The sequence below is a fragment of the Trifolium pratense genome, linkage group LG5, assembly GCF_020283565.1.
Source record: "Trifolium pratense cultivar HEN17-A07 linkage group LG5, ARS_RC_1.1, whole genome shotgun sequence".
Lineage (NCBI taxonomy): Eukaryota > Viridiplantae > Streptophyta > Magnoliopsida > Fabales > Fabaceae > Trifolium > Trifolium pratense.
The window spans coordinates 26,095,530-26,115,874 of NC_060063.1; the positions used below are offsets into that span (position 1 = coordinate 26,095,530).

The 20,345-nt window shown below is 31.4% G+C and overlaps 2 protein-coding genes across 2 annotated transcripts; one reads left to right on the forward strand and one right to left on the reverse strand.

The window, feature by feature from the left end:
• Positions 1 to 305: 305 nt before the first annotated feature.
• LOC123884249 (protein BPS1, chloroplastic-like) lies at positions 306 to 2,969 on the reverse strand. Its single transcript, XM_045933316.1, has 2 exons — positions 2,684 to 2,969; positions 306 to 1,605 (listed from the first exon to the last, which is right to left on the reverse strand). Exon 2 carries the CDS (start codon positions 1,600 to 1,602, stop codon positions 529 to 531), a length of 1,074 nt encoding a protein of 357 aa, XP_045789272.1. The 5' UTR covers positions 1,603 to 1,605; positions 2,684 to 2,969; the 3' UTR covers positions 306 to 528.
• A 14,161-nt stretch (positions 2,970 to 17,130) lies between these two features.
• LOC123885072 (metalloendoproteinase 1-like) lies at positions 17,131 to 18,494 on the forward strand. Its single transcript, XM_045934292.1, has one exon. It carries the CDS (start codon positions 17,162 to 17,164, stop codon positions 18,215 to 18,217), a length of 1,056 nt encoding a protein of 351 aa, XP_045790248.1. The 5' UTR covers positions 17,131 to 17,161; the 3' UTR covers positions 18,218 to 18,494.
• Positions 18,495 to 20,345: the final 1,851 nt, after the last annotated feature.

The following is a 20,345-nucleotide window of genomic DNA, read 5'->3' on the forward strand; positions in this document are numbered from 1 at the left end:
ATCCGGTTCTAAAACGGTCAAACCGATTGAACCATGAACCGGAGGCCACAACGGTTCGACATCCGGTCCGGTTTTTAAAACATTGATATAAGTGCACCATGCACAACTTGATGGACTTATTCATACTAGACAAAGCCATAAAAATTACTATTTTTTAAAAAACAATGTGAGAGTTGTTATAGTGCTGAGGGTCCATGATTAGAATCTTATGGGATGGTTTAATCCAACAATTTTAACAAGTGTTGCACCATGAAAGACATGTGAAGGTCTTTCACATTAAAAAAAGCCTAATTAACAAGGTACACTAGCCATAATAAAATTTCTTATATATTTTATATTGTTCAACATAATAGATAACACCCCACTCACACATATACATTTAAGCTCAACCATACTATAATAAAAAAACCTACAACCCATACTACCATTTAATATAACAAACCAAATAGGACCAAATACTACCGATACAAACAGAAAACCCCACGACACATCAACATCTACCAGAAACAGAATTAGACTAGTGTATAGTCAGTAGACTACTTGCTGATCCATGTTACGGCCAACAACACGATCATTTACAGTTTTGTCGAACCTCAGAGACGATAGCAAAGTATCACGACTAGTCAAAACAGCTTGGAAGAACTCATCTACGCCCTTTGCAAGGAGATCCATTCCTTGGGAAAGCTTCTCTGCAGCCACGCCTAATTCCTCAACAGTCTTCAGATGCGATTCTTGCTCAACTTTGTCTTCGGTATTTACATCACCTTGGATAGTAGGATATAATTCCTTCACAACGGCATCAACTGCTTCCAACTCGTTCAATACAGAAAATTTCCCACTGGAAAACCTAATCCTAATTTCTTCATTTACAAGATTCTGTAAACTTTTAAAAGCTGGTGCCCATGCATAAACGTCAGCCACATCCAAGTCTAACAATTTCTTTGAAGTGCCAGAGAATGCTGCAGAAAACACACTGCAAACAAATACAGTCTCCACCTTGACTCCATACATAGCTTGCATCAAAACCTTACCCTTAGCAGAATTTTTGACCTTAGGAAGATCAAGTGATCCGACAAGACCATCTAAAACGGCGCTACATTTCTCAATTCTAGGATTCTTAGCATTGATGTGTCGCCTCCAATCATCGAGCAAAGAACAGGCCCGAATAAACGACTTTGATGAGGCTGGACCTAAATGGTGCAGGGCACACTTAAGAGGAAGGTTGCCTTGATTCAAACGTGAAAGCTCAGAACTAAATGCGTTGCAAATGTCTAGTAACTTTGTACTTATGTCAAAGTAGACATCAACCCATTTGTCATCCCAAACACTCACAGGTAGATCAAGATCTGTTATAAGAGTTCGGATGTCATTGTGAGATTCACAAAGTGACTTGATAGCAAAAGTCATCCAAGACAAGCTGAGGATTTCATCCTTGCTTTTAGGCATAAGCTTCCTTAGCCTCTCTGCTAATGTTGTCTCGAAACCTTGTAGTACTCCAAGTAATTGTGGAGACAAGTGAGAGCCTTTATGTGATTTCATCCGAAAAGGGTTTCCAAAAGGGAAGATAGAACGAGATGGGTGTGGATCCTGTGAACGACTCATTTACTGCATCAACAAGATTAGAACATAAGATATCTTATAATTACAATATTCCGGAAAACCCATAGGTTGATAGTAAATCATCACAAAATGCAGTTTCCAATGAAACTTGTACGCAATGAACTTAACTTATAAACCAAAACCCTTTGTTTAATCGTCCATAACTGATTCACTAGAGCATAGAGACACACGCTATTACATTCGATAACATAAAAACGAGTACATACATGTTCCTATAAACACTATTAATTAATTGTTGTACATGCAAATTTCCAGTTCCAAACCATAAATCCAGTCTAGGTTGGTTATTGTCATAAGATTAAAACAAGTTCAGATCAGCTTTTGATCTCTGTTGTCAATAGCGGCCACTACAACTGCCATAGTGGCGCGACGCGACAAAAATGGTACAACTGCCATAGTGGCGCGACGCGACAAAAATGGAGGTCACCGAGTCAGCGTCGCGTCACTAAAATAGCGCCCGCGATTCTCCGTGTTACAGCGTCGCATCAATTTTCCGCTTTGACAACATAGCTTTTGATACCATGTTCTCAGCAAATTATTTCAATTCAAGTAGGTTCTTCTAAAAAACTGAAACTCGCAAGGGAATCATAAATTAACCACACATCTAGAACCAGAGACCAAAATCTACCTTAATTTCTTCAAAACAACAACAACAACAACAACAACCGTTGACCTTAAATTTACTATAATCCTATTCAGATCTAAAACAAAAACATCAAAAATTAAAACAACACAACTCAAATTCAAGCATAGAATCATCAAATTAAATATTCACCAAAAAATAAAGAATCATCAAATTAAAACAAACATAAAAAAAAAAAACATCAAAAAAATTAAAATTACTCAACCAAAAAAAAAAAGTCAAACAATCTAAATCTCATGAACTATAGTTAGATCGTCAAATAATTAACCAATTAAAAGAAACATCATCACCGATCATCAAATTAATTCACAAAAAGACATAAAAATCAATTTTAAAAATTAAAAATTAATAAAACCCCCAAAAATTCGATTTAATTTCCATAAACAGAAACATAGAATCAAAGAGTGGAAGATGATTTACCTGAGAGGAGAGAATGAAAAGGGAAAAAGTTAGAGAGAGATTTAGTGCTAAAGAATTTTTCTTTGTATGAAACGTTTAGTTTTTGTGGTTGGTGAAGTTTTTCATTTCTTGTAGATAGGAAAGGGGGTTTGTGATAAATCAACGGTGGTTGTTGGAATTTTAGGTTACGGGAGGACACGTGGAGATGTGTTATTTGTCTGTTATGAAATTATGTGTCTCCTATTGTTTCTACTTTTTGACTACTCGTTAATTATTATATGAAGCCGGCCGGGTTCATTTCGGAGAAACTTCATTTTTCTGATTCTCATTTTACGCGGACCATTAATAAATATTTAACAATTTCGTAAAAAAATAAATATTTAATTTAACACGTGTAATTAAATATACATACGTCTCAATTTATAACAAAAATAGTCACTTTTTTTTCTTCTGAATTATAAATAAAAAAAATTATCTTTTACCATTGTCAAAAAATATTTGATTTTTCGTAAAAAAAAAATCATTTTATTTATTATCATAAAATTAAATGCAAAAAAAAAAAAATCATACTTCAAATTATTATATTCTAGAATTTTTTTGACAAACTTTAATATTTTTAGGGTTAAATATATTTTTATAGTGTAAAATATTTTTATGTATGTCATTGTGAATATAGTTGACGGACATCACATTATTCATACAGAAGATGCCGTTCAATTTGGATTTTCCCTTTTATTTATACTAGTGGCCAAACGGGTGTAATCCGCTTTTTCTATTGCGCTAACTTTTTATTTTTTATTTTTTTCAATCTAGTTTTTCTTCTAATATGCAATTACTTTATCAACCAATTTGTTCTATTTTCGTACTATTATTTCTCTCCATGTTTATACTCCATAGGAGTATCTATGAATTGAAATAAAGAAAAACTAATTAAAAAACAATAAGAAAAAAATACAGATTAATAATGAAATAATGAAAATTAACATGATAACTTAATTAAACTGTATTGAACTTTTCCACTCATTAAAATGTTGAAGAAGATTAAATTTGGATGAAGAAATTGAGCAAAAAAGTACCAAAAGAGATAATCAAAACAACCAATCTCAGTAAATAATATCACTCTATTTTGATATTGTAGCACAATCTTTCCAACCTTTTGAATAAAATCAAAAAGGCTAGGAGAGGAAGAGACATGAAACAAAATATGTTATTTTTTAATATCCCCTCCAATAACAAACATATATGTAGTGCCACCATATCCGTATTCTCCTTGCACTAATCTGCACATCTTCCATATCAAATTTTTTTTTTTTTTTTTTCAAAGTTGATGGTTTATAAGTACCACCAACTTATTTACAAAGAAAATACTACAATTGCTGCTGCCAAGGATCGAACCCCTGACCAAGAGCCTACACCCGCTCAGTCAGCAAGTGCCAACTGAGCTACCCCACCCACCCCTCTTCCATATCAAATTATAAATGAAAAAAAATAAAAAATCATCAGAGAAAGAAAAATTAAAACAACACTAATAATATATATCTATTTAATGATTAATTAACTTCCAATATCATTTTCTTATATAACAATTTTTTAACAATGAAATGGTAAGATTCGAATAATTAAAAGGATGTCAAATTTTTTAACTATTGAGTGAAAATACTCCGAATTTGAACACATCAAAAGTGAAGTATATAATCTAACCTTTATGTATAAAAACACGATATTCTTTAATTATGTCACAATGGCAAAAGCAATTTAGTAACCATCAATAGTCATGGTGAAGAATAGAGTTAAGTTATAATCTTTTCAACCTAAATAAAACACATACAAATAAAAATTAAATAAAACAATACCGAGTTAACAAATATTTTAAGAGTGATTCACCATATTGAAAAAAAAAGCATTAGGAGAATTAATATCATTTTTTTTTCCGGAAGGAGAATTAATATCATGACATGCATATATAATTTATCATACCTTGGTATTATTTATTGGGCTATCAAAATGATGTGAGATTTAATTTAAGAAATCATTAGATGCCAAATAGTTCTTTCAAAATTGAGAATAATGGATATCCTACACCCTATTAAATGGAAAACAGAAGAAGCAATTTAACACTATTATGCTTCAAAGTCAATTCAAATATTTAAAATATAGAAGATGAAAAATTGAGACAACAAACCTTTAAAGGGTTCTCACATTTCCTTTTCTAGACCATCTCTCGGGTGGCAGTGTGAGATTAAGTTTCTTCACCATTGAACCCACAATTGGCATAATGGCTTGCACTCTCTACCATCAACAACACATAAAAATCCAATTTGTTACCGGGCAAATTATAATCTATTAGTCACATGTTCACAGTTTAAATTAAAAAACCACTACAATTTTCATGCATGTGATATTTTTCAGACGTTAACTTATTTGTTTTCATCAAAAGTTTTTCATTTCATTTGTACAAACACTACAATATGCATGGTTGAAAACCATTTAACACATGTTCATCTTTCTTTTTTCAAAAGAAAAGTTTTTTCAAAAGAAAAGACATGATGAAATAAAAACAATAAAGAATACAAACAATTTCAATCCATACAATGTACATTATAAGTCGTATAATAGAATTTTGTTTACTCTAAACCGTTACATATATCGATATGATGCAATATCATTGCAATTCACCAAATGGAAATTAAATTTCAGCAAGACTCTAAAATTATGTTGATCTATGTAATCCAAATGCCTTGATTCCAGCCCTGTCAAATAATTGATAACAGAACATATGTGCCACGGAATTGAAAACACACAAAAACATTATAAAAAAAAATGTAATATGTTTAACCAATTTGTTCTATATATTTTGGGTTCTTAGATTTTCCTTTCTTTTGTTTTTGTGTTTTAATTTCAAAGAGTAGTTATATTTTCTTTTTGAAATGATATAACCGACTTCAACTTCCACCCTTTAATTATATTTATTTTTTTGAAATTTTTGCAATAAATGAAGGGTAAAATTGGAAAGAAAATAGGCTACACCAAAAGAAATGTTTTCCCTTTATTAATGTTATAGATATAGATTATAGATATCCATTCACTTGTATTAGCTAGAGTTGTCAAAACGGGCGACCCGGCCAATTTCGGGCCGGCCCGGTCGGGCTTCGGGTTTCGTCGGGCCGGACTAAAAAACCCGGATAAAAAACAGGCTACCAAAATTAGTGCCAGAGTCCGGCCCGGTACGGGTTATCGGGCTTTCGGGCCGGTTTTTTATTTTTTTATTTATTTTTTACTTCTAGTGCTCAAACTCAACCATATAAATAGGATTAATAATTCTCGCACGCCGTATTTTTACTCGTCCGCTATCTACGAATTTCTAGCGTGCCCTATTTTTACTCATCCTCTACCTATGAGTTTCTCGCGCCCTATTTTTACACATCTGCTACTTACGAGTTTCTCGCGCGTCATATTTTTACTCATCCGCTACCTACGGCTTTCTCGCGCGCCCTATTTTTACTCATTCGCTACGTACGAGTTTCTCGCGCGCCCTATTTTTATTCATCCGCTACGTACGAGTTTCTCGCGCGTCCTATTTTTACTCATCCGCTACCTACGAGTTTCTTGGGTGCCCTATTTTTACTCATCTGCTACTTAAGTAGCGGACGGTGTTTTATAATTTATATTACAAACTAAGTTCAAATCATCCAAAACAAATTATTTATATTTATTTTTAATTTTAATTTTTTTAATTTTAATTTTTTCGAGCTTGCGGCCCGTTCGGGCTAGCCCATATTTTAATCGGGCTTTGTCGGGCCGGACTAAAATGCCCAGAAATAATTCGGCTAGAATTTTCAAGACCCCGAGCCCGGGAAAAAATTGGGCTAGGCGGGCCGGCCCATTCGGACTAGCCATTTTGACAGCTCTAGTATTAACTATTAAGGGGTGAATTATTAACCACTAAATTAGTTGACAAAATAAAATTATATATGCATTCAATCAAAAAGCACTACAAATCTCAAGATTCGAAGTATACCACCACAACCAATAGCACTACCGCTCCCCTTCTACAAGCTCCATTTGTATTGATTTTCTTTTTTTTTGAAGCAAAGCATTACTATCTTATTTCCAAAAAAACAATAAGTACAACCGATCCAAAGGATCCAGGTGAGTTTCTATCAAACTAGTCCACTATTACAAGATCAAAATTTACTATGCTACTCTAGGCACAAGGTAGTAACGTTAACATGGATATTAAGTTTCCTGCGCAAAGTGCATCTCATGACTATGCTATATATGATAGTGTCTTTCAAGCAAGGGTCTATGCACTTTTGAGAAAATATCATTTCATTCCTTGCTCTCCATATAGCATATATAGTTTCAGCTGCAGCTATCTTTAACATTTGTATTGATTTTCACCCACCCCTCTGTTGGCAGCTTCCACGCAATCCAGCTAACCACATAGGGCACCTCTGATATGATTTTATTTTCCTTATGCGCCGTAGCCCAAAAATCTTTCGACCTAATATCACCAATCCGCTGAATCACACCTTTGGTATTCGATTGAAACCAAAAGTGCAACTCTCCATTGAAAAAAGTATCACGATGCTCCAACATCTATACATTCATCCACGACAGCATGTACGCCCGTTCTTTCTGTTAGATAATAATATTATTAGGGCTTTAAGTATTGGGCTTTATATGTTAGTAGTTTAGTAGTCCATTAGAAATTATTATAAATTGTATTGTAATCCTTATTTTGTTAAGTAATGCTATTATAATATTATTGAAACCCTAGCCGTCACTTTGTGTTTCTCTCTGAACTTTAACATGGTATCTAGAGCAAGGTTCGATCCGCCTTGAACCACCTGTTGGTTTCCGCTGTCGAGTTCTCAAAAATTTGGGAACGAAATTGTGAATTGAGTTTGTGGAATTTTGAGTTAAGGTTAGTTGTCTAAATTAGTTTGATTTGATTTTGTGGATTTCTTCTTTGATGGTTAGTTTATTGAAAAAGAAAAAAAACTTCTGAATTGCGGACATAGTGAGATTGATTTTGTGATTTTGTATCTACCGCTGCCACTCGTACGGGGTCTGTCTTTTGAATCGTTAGTGAGCAAGGTGGGATCTGAACTTTAACATGGTGTATGGTGGTGTTGCTGCTCTTGTGTTTCTTTGATTCCATTTTGTTTGGTCCTGGTTTGATCGGTTTAGTTCAGTTCCTTTTGATTTGATTTGGTTCCGACTAAGTTGGTTTTGTTTTGTTATATTTGATTACGTTTGAATATCTGAATATGGTGAGCAAAAGCTCAAAATCTGTCTGTCTGGTGAGCGAAAGCTCACAATTCCTCGCAATCTGTCTGTCTCGTGAGGGAATACTCACATTGAATCCGGTGAGGGAATAATCACATTGAATCCGGTGAGGGAATACTCACATTGAATCCGATGAGGGAATACTCACAATTTGAAATTTGAATCCGGTGAGGGAATACTCACATTGAATCCGGTGAGGGAATACTCACATTGAATCCGGTGAGGGAATACTCACAATTTGAAATTTGAATCCGGTGAGGGAATACTCACATTGAATCCGGTGAGGGAATACTCACATTGAATCCGGTGAGGGAATACTCACATTGAATCCGGTGAGGGAATACTCACAATTCGAAGTCTGAAATCTGAAGAAGTTGAATTTGAAGCTATTAGTTAATTTAGTTTATTTTCGGGTTGATTTGTAACAAGCTCAAAGCTTAGTAAGCTTTAGCTTGAGGGAGGGGTAGTATTAGAAATAAAATATTTAGTTAGAGTAGTTTGATTTTCGTTTTTTGTTTGACAAACTCTCGATGATTATCTGATAATACATCGTGAGTTTGAGGGGAAGTGTTAGATAATAATATTATTAGGGCTTTAAGTATTGGGCTTTATATGTTAGTAGTTTAGTAGTCCATTAGAAATTATTATAAATTGTATTGTAATCCTTATTTTGTTAAGTAATGCTATTATAATATTATTGAAACCCTAGCCGTCACTTTGTGTTTCTCTCTGAACTTTAACACTTTCAATGTCTCCACAATAATTACACGTTGAGAGTCCAAGCAGGATCGACCCAATAATTTCAAATAATGAATGAGGCCTAAAACAAATTTTATTTCACCAAGTCTGATTGAATATGTAGCCTTTTTATTTAAAAAAAAAATCAAATATCATAGGCCTAAACAAGAGCTTAGCCTATGTTTGGTTCAGCTTCTACAACTCCTAAACATGCATTTTTACCATCTAACGTGATTTATTTGTGTTGCAAAAATGTTTGGGTTTCACTTATTAAATCAATTCTATGGTCCAAACGTAATTCTACAAGAAGCAGGAAATTCTAGCTTCTGCGTCTATGTAAATCAATTCTATGCATCTGGTTGTACGGTACATGTTCTTCAACTACCCTTTATTACTTTTTTGCCACCATCCGACGGGGGAATATTTGTCTTCATCCCCATCTCCACAGATCCTCACAGTTCACGCGGAGATCCATGGATATCAAATATTAACAAAATTTCTATATTTTTCGGTCAAATTATGACAGTAGTATGACGTTATTTTTCTGTCTTATTAAAAAAAAAAAACAAATATTTTGCGTCTTTCTATTTTAAAAAATAAAAACAACACATAATGCATTCATAACAAAAAAACATTGCAAAAACATTTGGCTATTAATTGTTGAATATGTAGTTTGTGTTGTTGGAGTTTGTTTGAAGTCCCACATTGCTTAGGTTCCCGGGATGTGAAGTGTATAAATATGTGAGGGCAACCTCACCCTTTGAGCTAACTTTTGGGGATGAGATCCGAGCATATTTAACATGGTATCAGAGTCGGGTTAAGGACTGCAATATGGGCATTTGACTCAGGACCACGCTAGGCGTGAGGGTGGGTGTTGAATATGTAATTTGTGTTGTTGGAGTTTGTTTGAAGTCCCACATTGCTTAGGTTCCCGGGATGTGAAGTGTATAAATATGTGAGGGCAACCTCACCCTTTGAGCTAGCTTTTGGGGATGAGATCCGAGCATATTTAACACTAATAATGATACAAACCTAACAGCCAAAATATTCCACAACAAAATATGCATAATCATACAAAAGTTCATAACCAAAATATTTATGGAATTAACAAGGTATATTTGTAATCTGTATATATTATTATTAACAAGGTATATTTGTATATATTTTTTTTTACAGTAATATTTGTATATATTTTTAACAAGGTAGAGTTTGGAACCTGATTCTCAGCATTGGACTCATCTAACGCAAGCTTGCAATGGGGAGTGAATTTGCGAGAGCGGTGTTTATAATCAGCAATGGCCGCTTTAGTTTCCATGTCTTTCTTAATCTGAGCCTTATTCCTATACGTAAAGTTTACACACATAAACATAAAAGGCTTAATTTCGTCGTCATCAGTGGCGGAGCTAGCCCAAAAAGTTGAGGCGGACCGCTCCGAATATAAATAGAATATGCAAAAAAAAATTACTAAAAAAAGATATATCATATTGAGGGTGTGTCTAATATAGATATCTCAAAGAGTCAATAGGTGAACCATTACCATTTTCAATAAATAAATTTAAATTTTTTTAACTAAAGATTGATCAAACATGAATTTTTATACACAAACTCTATTTTAAATAAAAATTTAAGTACTTTTTTCTCCAAAAAAATATACTTGAATACTTTCACAAAATAAATTACACATTCTAAAATTTCTATAAATATTAAACAATAAAACATTAAAAATAAATTAAGAATGATATTTGAATTATTAATTTATAAGGAGAATTCTGGATCGTCCAAATAGAGGGGGATTGAAACCCCCGCAAACTGGAAACCTGTTAAAGAATTCCGGTGGTCCAAATTGAGGGTGCTTGAGACCCCCCGTAAACTGAGAATTAACAAACTAAACAGACTATTTAGCGGGAGTTTAAAACCGCCGCTAAATAGTATACCTATGAAAAAAATGAAAATCTTGGGGCGGGCCATGGCCCTGTCCAGCCCATGAGGGGCTCCGCCCCTGTTGTCATACATGGAAAAATCAGTCAACTTAAGATCTTCAAGGGCTTTCGTTTCCCAAACAGGTCGTGGTTTCCGTTCTGGTTTTGCTATTAATTCCATAAACTCACGTGACTTTAGGCATGACAATGGGGCGGGGCGGGGATGAGTTTTGTCCTCCCCAAACCCAAACCCATAAAGTTCGGGTTTCCCCAAACCCATCCCAAATTCGAGCGGGGATAAAAATGATAACCCCAAACCCATACCCAATGGGGATCGGGTATCCCTATCGGGTTTCGGGTATCCTCATTACGCTTCTTTCCACATGAATTTAGATTATATTTTAGTATTTTTTTATTAAAAAAAAGTTAAATGTCCAAAATTATTTTCTCTCAACAATATTTTTTTAAATAAAGAAAAAAAAATAGAGAAAATGGTATGTTTAATACTCAAATTAAAATAAAAAATAAATATATGAACGTAATTTAAGAGATTGTTTAAGCGTTTCTAATTTAAAAGAGGTGAAATTTAATTTTTAGTATAAGTGGGGCGGGTTCGGGGATGGGTTCGGGGTGGGTATCAATGTACCCATTACCCTCCCCAAACCCATCTTTTGAAATCGGGGAAAACCCAAACCCGAACCCAAACCCAGTCAAATCGAGTTTTTCCCGTCAAAGTGGGTATGGTTTGCGTGGGTACCTGCGGGTATGAGTTTTATTGCCATGCCTGACTTCTTCCTTCTTTCTTTTTTTTTGAAAAATATAATAATAAGTGACAGAAAAGCTGATGTGGCAGCTGAGTTACTTAAGTGACTTGCCACATCAGAGTTGACTTGGTCAAAATTGACCTTTTACAAAAGGGGATAAATATAGGGGGACTAGAACTGTTATTTTGAAACATAGGGGCCAAAATTGCAAATTTCTGAAACATAGGGAGCCAAAAGTGCAATTTAGCCAAAAAAAATTAGGTAACATTTTTTCGTGAGCTTATAGCTTATTAGGTTATATATAGCTTGTGAAGTGTGAACTAATATTTTCACTTACACTTGAACTAAATCACTAATATATGTACCGAGTGACTTACAATCATCAATAATAAACTCTAAACTAAAATTTTTATTAATATTTATACGGCTTAATTAGTTCTTTGGTCCCTTAAAGATATTTGAGGTTTCACAATGGTCCCTTAAAGAAAAAAAGGTTCGGATTAGTCCCTTAAAGACATCTCCGTTTGTCACATTGGTCCCTTCCGTCAATTTTTTCAAAAACCGTTAGTTTCAACAAATATGTTGTATAATATAAGTGGTTCACCAAAGACCTCCTTAATTTTTTAAATTTAACCATTTGATATTTTTGTTAAAAAGACAACCATCAGATTTTGTAGGTCTATTGTATCTAATGGTGTACCACCAACACTTAATCTTGTTTTTGCTTTTCATCATCTTCTTTCTTCCATTGTTCTTCATCTTCAACAACAATTTCTTAAATTGAAACAAAAACTCAGAAATTTCAATCCGAAAATCCAAAAATAAAACACTTAAAGAAATCAGATCTGATAAAATACTATAAAAAAGAATGGCCAGAAAATGTTAACATATCAATTTCACTCCTTTTCCCACTTTGAGAATGGCCAGAAAATGTTAACATATCAATTTCACCACTACCACCATCCACACCATCATCACCATAACAATTTTCAACAACAATTCTTTCTACAACAATTTATGGGTTAAAGAATGATTTATGGGTTTGTGAATTTTTGGGTTATAGATTTTAATTTATGGCTTAAAGAATGATTCACGGTGTTGTTGTTGTGAAAATTAAGCTACTTTCTTAGTGTTGTTTTTGTTCGAATTAGCATGGTGGTGGTGGTGTTCTTGTTGTTTAATTTTTTCCATGATATTGCTTTTGAATGAACTAGGGTTATTTTGCCCCTTTTTAATTGTTGTACCAGAGAAAGAGAGAGATGAAGATGAAGAATAATTAAGATGAACAAAAATCCAACCTTTTGTAATTCAATAATGAAATTCTGGATTTTGAAGAAAAAATTCTAGCTTTTTTATGAATATCATGAAGATGATGATGAAAATGAAGGAGTTGAGCGAAGAAGATGAAAAAATAGAAACAAAACTTAGTTGGTGATGGTGTACTGTTAGATTCTATGGACATGCAAAATCTAATGGTTGTTTCTCTTTCAAAAGATCCAATGGTTAAAATTAAAAAATATATTGTAGTATATGGTGGACCACCTTCAATGTTGATCCACCTAATACATTTGTGGTTGATAAATTAACGGAAAGGACCAATGTGACAAACAGAGATATCTTTAAGGGACCAATCCGGTCCTTTTTTTCTTTAAGGGACCATTATAAAATCTAAAATGTCTTTAAGGGACCAAAGAACTAATTAAGTCTATTTATACTAATATCTATATAGAATAACTTAAAATCATTAATAATACACTTAAACTAATAATCCATACTTATAAAAATAATTAGGAGAATGTTAACTTGTGCCCTTAAGGCACATGTTAAGGAAACAAAAATAGAAATTATTAAATGCTAATTTGTGCATTTTGACTTTTGAAGCATTAAATTTCTTGTATCATTAAATGATGAATTTCTATTTTGGTATATCTTAACATGTGCCCTAAGGGCACATGTTAAGAAGACCCAAATAATTATTTTTTCCCCTCATCATCAACTAGCTAGATCACATGCCTTAAGCATATTTTGAAGCACCACCAGAATTTGCACATCAAAATCAATAACACGCAGGTTTTTGTTTAATCTTTTGCCTCTAATTTGTCTAGTTCCAGAAGCAGTTTTAAATTTAAATATAGTACAATTAAAATTATAATATCAGCTGATCTCTTTTTCTTTTTTTTCTTTTTATAGTAAAAACACACCGTAAGAGTAAATTTCAAGTAGCCAAAACTTAACAACTCTCGAGACTAATATTTTTGTTTGTCAACTAACTTAACACTAGAATTTTACTACTTTTTAAAATAAATAAATAGAATTATTATAGATTCAAATTTTTGTTTTATCTTCAATAGTTCAATATACTCGTTTTGAAACAACACAAGATGATATGATATGTACGAGTATATATATTTTATTAGTGTGAATCTTGTGCTATTTTTAACTATATTGGTCATATGTAAAAGAAATTTGTTGATTTTTTAGATTAATGTTTTGGTTCGTTAATTTCTAGTTGACTTTTGAAATGTTTGTATATCCTTAGTGTGTTATTTATTTTTAAATCACTGGTATTTTTCAATCTCTAGTATTGACATGATAAAAAATGTCCTTCCATATCATCACATGATTATTTTTATTGTATTGTCTCTATTTTATCCTTTTTTTTTATTAAGTCTCTATTTTATCCTTTGAATTAAGCTATTTTTCTGTAAAAAAAAAAAATACAATTATGACTTTGAAAAAGTGTTATGACGAAGTCATCAATCACAAATTTTCCTCGAATTTGCATCCTATAATTTAACAAGCAAGCCTCGTTGATTTTTTGGTATCATTCTTCACCATATTGTTACTACACCAGGTATATACTTACCCTATTCTTTTATTATTACGAATTGAGATGGATCTGATTTGATTACATAAAAATTGAATTCAGTACTAGGAATAGGATATCTCTATTTTATTACAAGTTTTTTAAAAGAAAATTATTACTATTGTTACTAACTAGAAAGTCTCTCGTGCTTGGTCTTCTTTGTGCCAAATTGACAATTAGATATTTGAAATGGAAGCTAACATATATTTGTGGATAACATTAATGGAGATGTTTTGTGTTTTGGTGCTATATTATCCATAAATATAAAAAAAAATTGGTCAAACATCCCCCGTCTTAAAAATAGCAATGGTTAAGACAGCTCATGTCGGTTGCGAGATGACCTCAATGTCAATGTGTGTTTATAAGTAAGAGGCAATAATCACCTTACAAGTCAGTTTTGTAAGGATGAATTAGGCGCAAAACAATTCTAAGATGAGATTAGAGTTTCCTCCACGATCCGCTAGACCACCCCTACTATCAAGTTGTCACTATAGGGCCACCCACCATTTTTTTTTGGAGATGTTGTTTGTTTTTTTATATATATTTGATTTTAGTGCTATATTATCCATAAATATATTAAAAAAATTGGTCAAACATCCACTCACTTAAAAATAGGAATGTTGACAATCCGAGTAATTTACAGTCGAGCAAACAACTTTGCAAGTACAATTTTACCCTTAATTCAGTTGTATGAACAATATATGATCAGTTGATGAAGGCATAACCACATGTTTGTATGGTTTTGACAGCTTAAGCAAACAATTAAAAGTCGGTTCTTGTGTATGGAGAATTTTGATTGGGAGAACCTACCTTGTGTGTCCTACAAAATTTTCGATGAAGATTAGTCACTATTAACGACAGTGAAAAATTCGTATTATAATATGGTAACCTAAAAAAAAAAAAAATCATTTGGCAAAAATTTGGCAAATAAATTTAGTGAAGGTTCTTTAGTTATTCTAAGTTTAAATATAAATACCCGATTGTAATTAAAAACCATTAATTTAAGACACAATCAATCAAACAAATCTTTACATAACTTTATCATTTTTCTTTATTTTTTATGCCTTCTTAGAGCAACTTCTCATATTTTGTATAGTTGTATATATAGAATAGAACTTGTATCAGAGTAAGTAATGGGTGTACTAAAATTTAGCTCATGACAACTCAATAGCTAACTTTAATTACACAAACCCAAAGCATATAAAATTATTATTTTATATCATTAAAAAAATTCATAATAGTCCAATGGGTATATAAGACTTTTTTTTTTAAACAATAGATATAAGACTTATTTGACAAAAGGATAAGAATTAAAAAAATAAATAGTTTTTACATTAAATTTGTCAATAATATATATTCTCTGATTACCCTTCAATTATTAAGAGAGAAAATTGTTTTATAAAATCTCTATAAAAAAATTATCTTATAAAATGTAATAACAAAATTTTGCAAAAAACTCTTATATATTGAGAGTGGAGTAGTATACTAGTATATGCATTCTAATTAAAATATTTAAAGTAATATTAAATTTTAATTAAAACTGCTTCTACAAAAAAAATTGAATTAAAACTAAATACAAATAAAAAAAATCTAGACATATGGATCAACTTTTGATTCTTTATAAGCAACCATCATCAAAGGAAAAACTACTTAAATCAGTTATGGATCATTTAAATTCTATGTGGCACTTTAGCCCACAAAAAATAACTTAATTTACCCATTTTAATTGTTTCCATTAAAGATGCTCTTATATAGTACGCAAGTGAGAAACATGGAGTGCATTTGATTCGTAAAACATTAAGGACTGAGCAAAACAGTACATGACAGAACAAAACTGTATCGGAAAGCAACCATGTGTTAAGACTTAAGACACAATTTTTACCACGAATTCAGTTTGAAATTGTTCAGGCAGAACTTTTATCACAAGTTGTAACATTTTTTTTACACAAACTTATAGCTTATTTTTATTAATTTATAACTTTTTTTATGTCATTTTATATTTATAATTCAACTACTAATATATCAAACACGACAAATTCAATCAACAAACTTGTCCCCAAATAAAGTCTTAATATATATAACAGGAATCAGGACCATATCTATGAAGAGGATGACCGTCCTAGATCCATAAAAATAAGTCTAAAATTTAGGCCAAAATATATAAGTCTAACAAAAAAAAAGAACCAAAATTCTTATTTTTGTCCGTCGTTTTTTATTCTTTCTTGGTAAACGTATAATTGTATCAAATATAAAATAAGAATTTTGCTACAATGATACTTTGCATGATTTTATTTAGAAATGCATGCAAGAATTATTTTGTCCAAGTATTTGGATATTAACAAAGTTTGTTAATGTTTTTTAGAAATTCAAATTTGATGTTTTTTCTCCCGACTCCCCGTGTTTCTTTTATACCTTCTGAATTTCCAATTTTACCCTTAAAAAAACTTCGGTTTGTAGAAACCGAAGGTACATCATAATTAATTAACTTGGACCGGGCAAGCTACGTGACTATGTCCAAATTCCAAGTTCTATATATAACTAAGCGTGTGTTTGGTTCTGCGGCGGAGAGAATTGATTTTGGCAGAATTGATTCTGTAAAATTGATTCTGGCCAAAATTGATTTTAAGCTGAAGTGGTTTATGTTTGGATATATTCATGAAAAAGTGAGTTGAACAAAAAATTTGAGTGTAAAAATCAATTCTAGAATCAGAAGCTACGATTTCTAGCTTCAAGTAGAATCAATTCTGAAGGCAGAATCAATTCTACTTTTGAGAAACCAAACAAATCAGAATCAATTCTACACGTCCAGAATCAATTCTGGATGCTCCAGAATTGAAACCAAACATACACTAAGGATTCTTGCTTCATATTTGTGTACCCCAATAGAAAACATATTTAGCACATTATAATACTACTAAATATGAGGTCGAGTGCAAAGAGAAACTATGCATTCCTTCTCATATTTACTTTCTTACTCACACATGCCTCAGCAAGCATTTATATTACACCATTCGAATACTTAACAAAACAATATCCAAAGATTTATGAAGGAATAAAAGCACACAGTTTGGCTTCAAAAATCTGGAAAACAGTTAAGTCGATATTCAGCAACGATCAAAAGGCCGGAGATACAATCAAAGGTTTATCATACGTGAAAGAAAATTTACAAATCCTCGGCTACTTTAACAACACCTTGATCAATATCGATGATACGGTCACAAGCTATTTCCAAACCGTTTTGAAGGATTATCAGAAAAATTTCAATCTTAAAATTACGGGACAATTTGATGATAAAACATATAAAAAACTATCATCGTCTCGTTGTTTTGTTCCAGACATCATCAATGGCACAAACACCATGCAAGATACGACAACGTCGTTTAAACCATGGTGGAGTGCAGATAAGAAAGAATTAACATATGCTTTTAATCCTGAAAACAACGTAACAAACGCGGTCAAGTCATTGGTAAAAAGCGTCTTCGAAAACTGGTCAATAACGACACTGAAATTCAAAGAAGCAAAGACGTATAATGATTCAGATATCAATATAGTGTTTGTTACGATTGATGGAAAAGGTGGATTTGTGGGAGGTGCAGATAGTAATTATAGTTCACATATTGGAACTATATATTTGGATTCCGACGAACAATGGATATTGTCAAGTGACAATTTTAATGATGGTGACGAAGATTTGGAATCGGTTGTGATGCATCAAGTCGGTCATGTTTTAGGGTTGGAACATTCTTCTGTGGAGGAAGCGATTATGTATCCGATTGTGTTACAAGAGAAGAAAATAAAATTAGTAAATGATGATGATTTGCAGAAGATTAGTGAAATATATAAGGTGAAGGTAAATTATGGTTCACCCTCTTCTCAAAGTAATAATGGAGGTGATGTTGCATGTTGTGGATGGAGGGGTCACATAATTTATGGTTTGGTTAGTGGATTTATTTATGTGATTTTAGGTATTCTCTGAAATGAATAAGTCAACCATGTCCATGTGGAATATGCATCATGTTTTATTTGTTTGTTTGTTTGTTGTTTATTTTGACTTGTGTGAGTGTGACTATGTTTATAGGTGTGATTTTAGTTTGGGGGAAAGAAAATATTGTACTATAGTACTAAAGCATATTGAAGAAATAAATAGTACATGTGAAAATATATATTGGATTTGAATAATCTAAATTATGTAAAATATATAGTGTGTGTATATTGTCGACAAAGAATATTGATCATAGACCTATAAGAAAGAAAGAATATTGATCAAAATAATATTGTCAATAAAAAAGTTTGTAATTAGAGGATTTCTTTTACATATGCCTGTTTTAAGTTTAAAGAATTTTCAGAAAAGTGTTTTTATATATTATAGAATAAAAAATCGTTTTTTGTTCCTTGCACACAATTTCCTGGAGTCAAAATTATTATACAGAGGATAAATTAACCCCTCTATTAAAACTAGGAATAAACCCGTGCGTTGCACGGGTTCGATTAAAATATATAATTAAAATATTTTTATAAATAAAAAAATAATGATTGTGATAACTATAATCACATATAGTTAAATAATATATATTATTTTAAAATATGATTATATTTAATATTAGTATATGAGTAAAAAAAAAAGTTGTTTAGAAATATTAGATTTTTTATTAATTTATATCGTAGTTTGTTTATATTTTAATGTAATAGATCTCTTATAATATTTCATAAGTTTGAAAGGATGTATCATTTTTTATTTTATTAGTGTAATCATATAAGATTTTAGTTTTCTTTATATGAGTTGCAATTTTATAGTCAAATGTCACTTTGTTTTTTATTTTTGATGTATTCCTTATTTTATTATTTTCAATAAGAGTTGGAGGCATACCTAATTATACTTGTAGACAATATTGCTCATGAGAAATGTTAAAATAAGTTTTGAGAATATGATTCATATATGGTGGCTTTGCCTATTTGTTCCACGTGATCTCATTTTTTGAAAATTATGTATCAAATAGTGTATTTGCTTACTACGTTCTATGCAATTTAAGGTTCCAAATAGCTTATCTACTTACTCATCTCTCGTTCTCTTGGAGTTTATTCTTACTTATTCACCTGGTGAAATTTTATTGAAACTTTATTAGTCCCAATTTTTCAGTCTATTGTTTGGTTCACATTTATTTTTGCTTGGTCCTTTTGTTTTTGGTTTGTTTTTCTTTTTCTTGGCGAGGTTTGTGTCTCTTCAAAATTATTGTTAGTTTTTGTCCCTCTTATTTAATATTTTCTTGAACATTTATTTTATTTTTTCTTATTATATTATATAAACTCGAATATTTGTTGTTGTTAATATATAAGTTTGGACGAAGATTTTATATATTTGAATTTAGGTTTAGTTATTTGGTTAAGGTAAAGAAAGTCTTATAGATGAATTTAAGATTTAACATGTGTCATCTTCTTATTTGCTTAAAGAAATGTCATCTTATTCTTATAAATATTCCACTATTTTATTTTCAGCCGTAACGTAAATAATATTTTAGAATATGTACTTAATTTATCCAAAAAATTATATTATTATGTAAATTAAATTAATAATTTTGAATTATTGATGAATTTTAGTTGTGTGTAAACATGTTTAAATATATGTGTGATTATATTTTCTAAATATATGTAAATATATTTTAACATCTACGGTTTTAATAATTTCTAAAATTTATTTTGACAAATGAGCATCAACAATTTTTATTTAATAATTTTATCTTTTTTTAATTTAATTTAGAAAGTTTTTAGTACAATTCTAAGTGGGAGGAAAAAGTATTTAGCACAATTCTTTTCATCGATTCATTTTATGGATGTAAGAATAAGATGACATGCGTAGATTAAAATAGGACTGTCTATTAAAATTCATATATATTCATATTGAACCATCCAGAATTAGGTAAATGTTATACGATAAATGCATGAAGATTATATATTTGGACAACCTCTAAGTCAAGTTGAATCAATATACTTCTTGCATGTATTACAATTATAAGAACCGCATGACTTGAGTGTCAACTACAAAAAAAAAAACTTATTTTAATTTCTACTTTGTTTTTGTTTCTATATTTCTCTTGATCGAGATCAAG

What these genes read in the sequence shown, in the direction of transcription:
- LOC123884249 (XM_045933316.1), bottom strand. Translation starts at nt 1,602, where the DNA reads ATGAGTCGTTCACAGGATCCACACCCATCTCGTTCTATCTTCCCTTTT.
- LOC123885072 (XM_045934292.1), top strand. Translation starts at nt 17,162, where the DNA reads ATGAGGTCGAGTGCAAAGAGAAACTATGCATTCCTTCTCATATTTACT.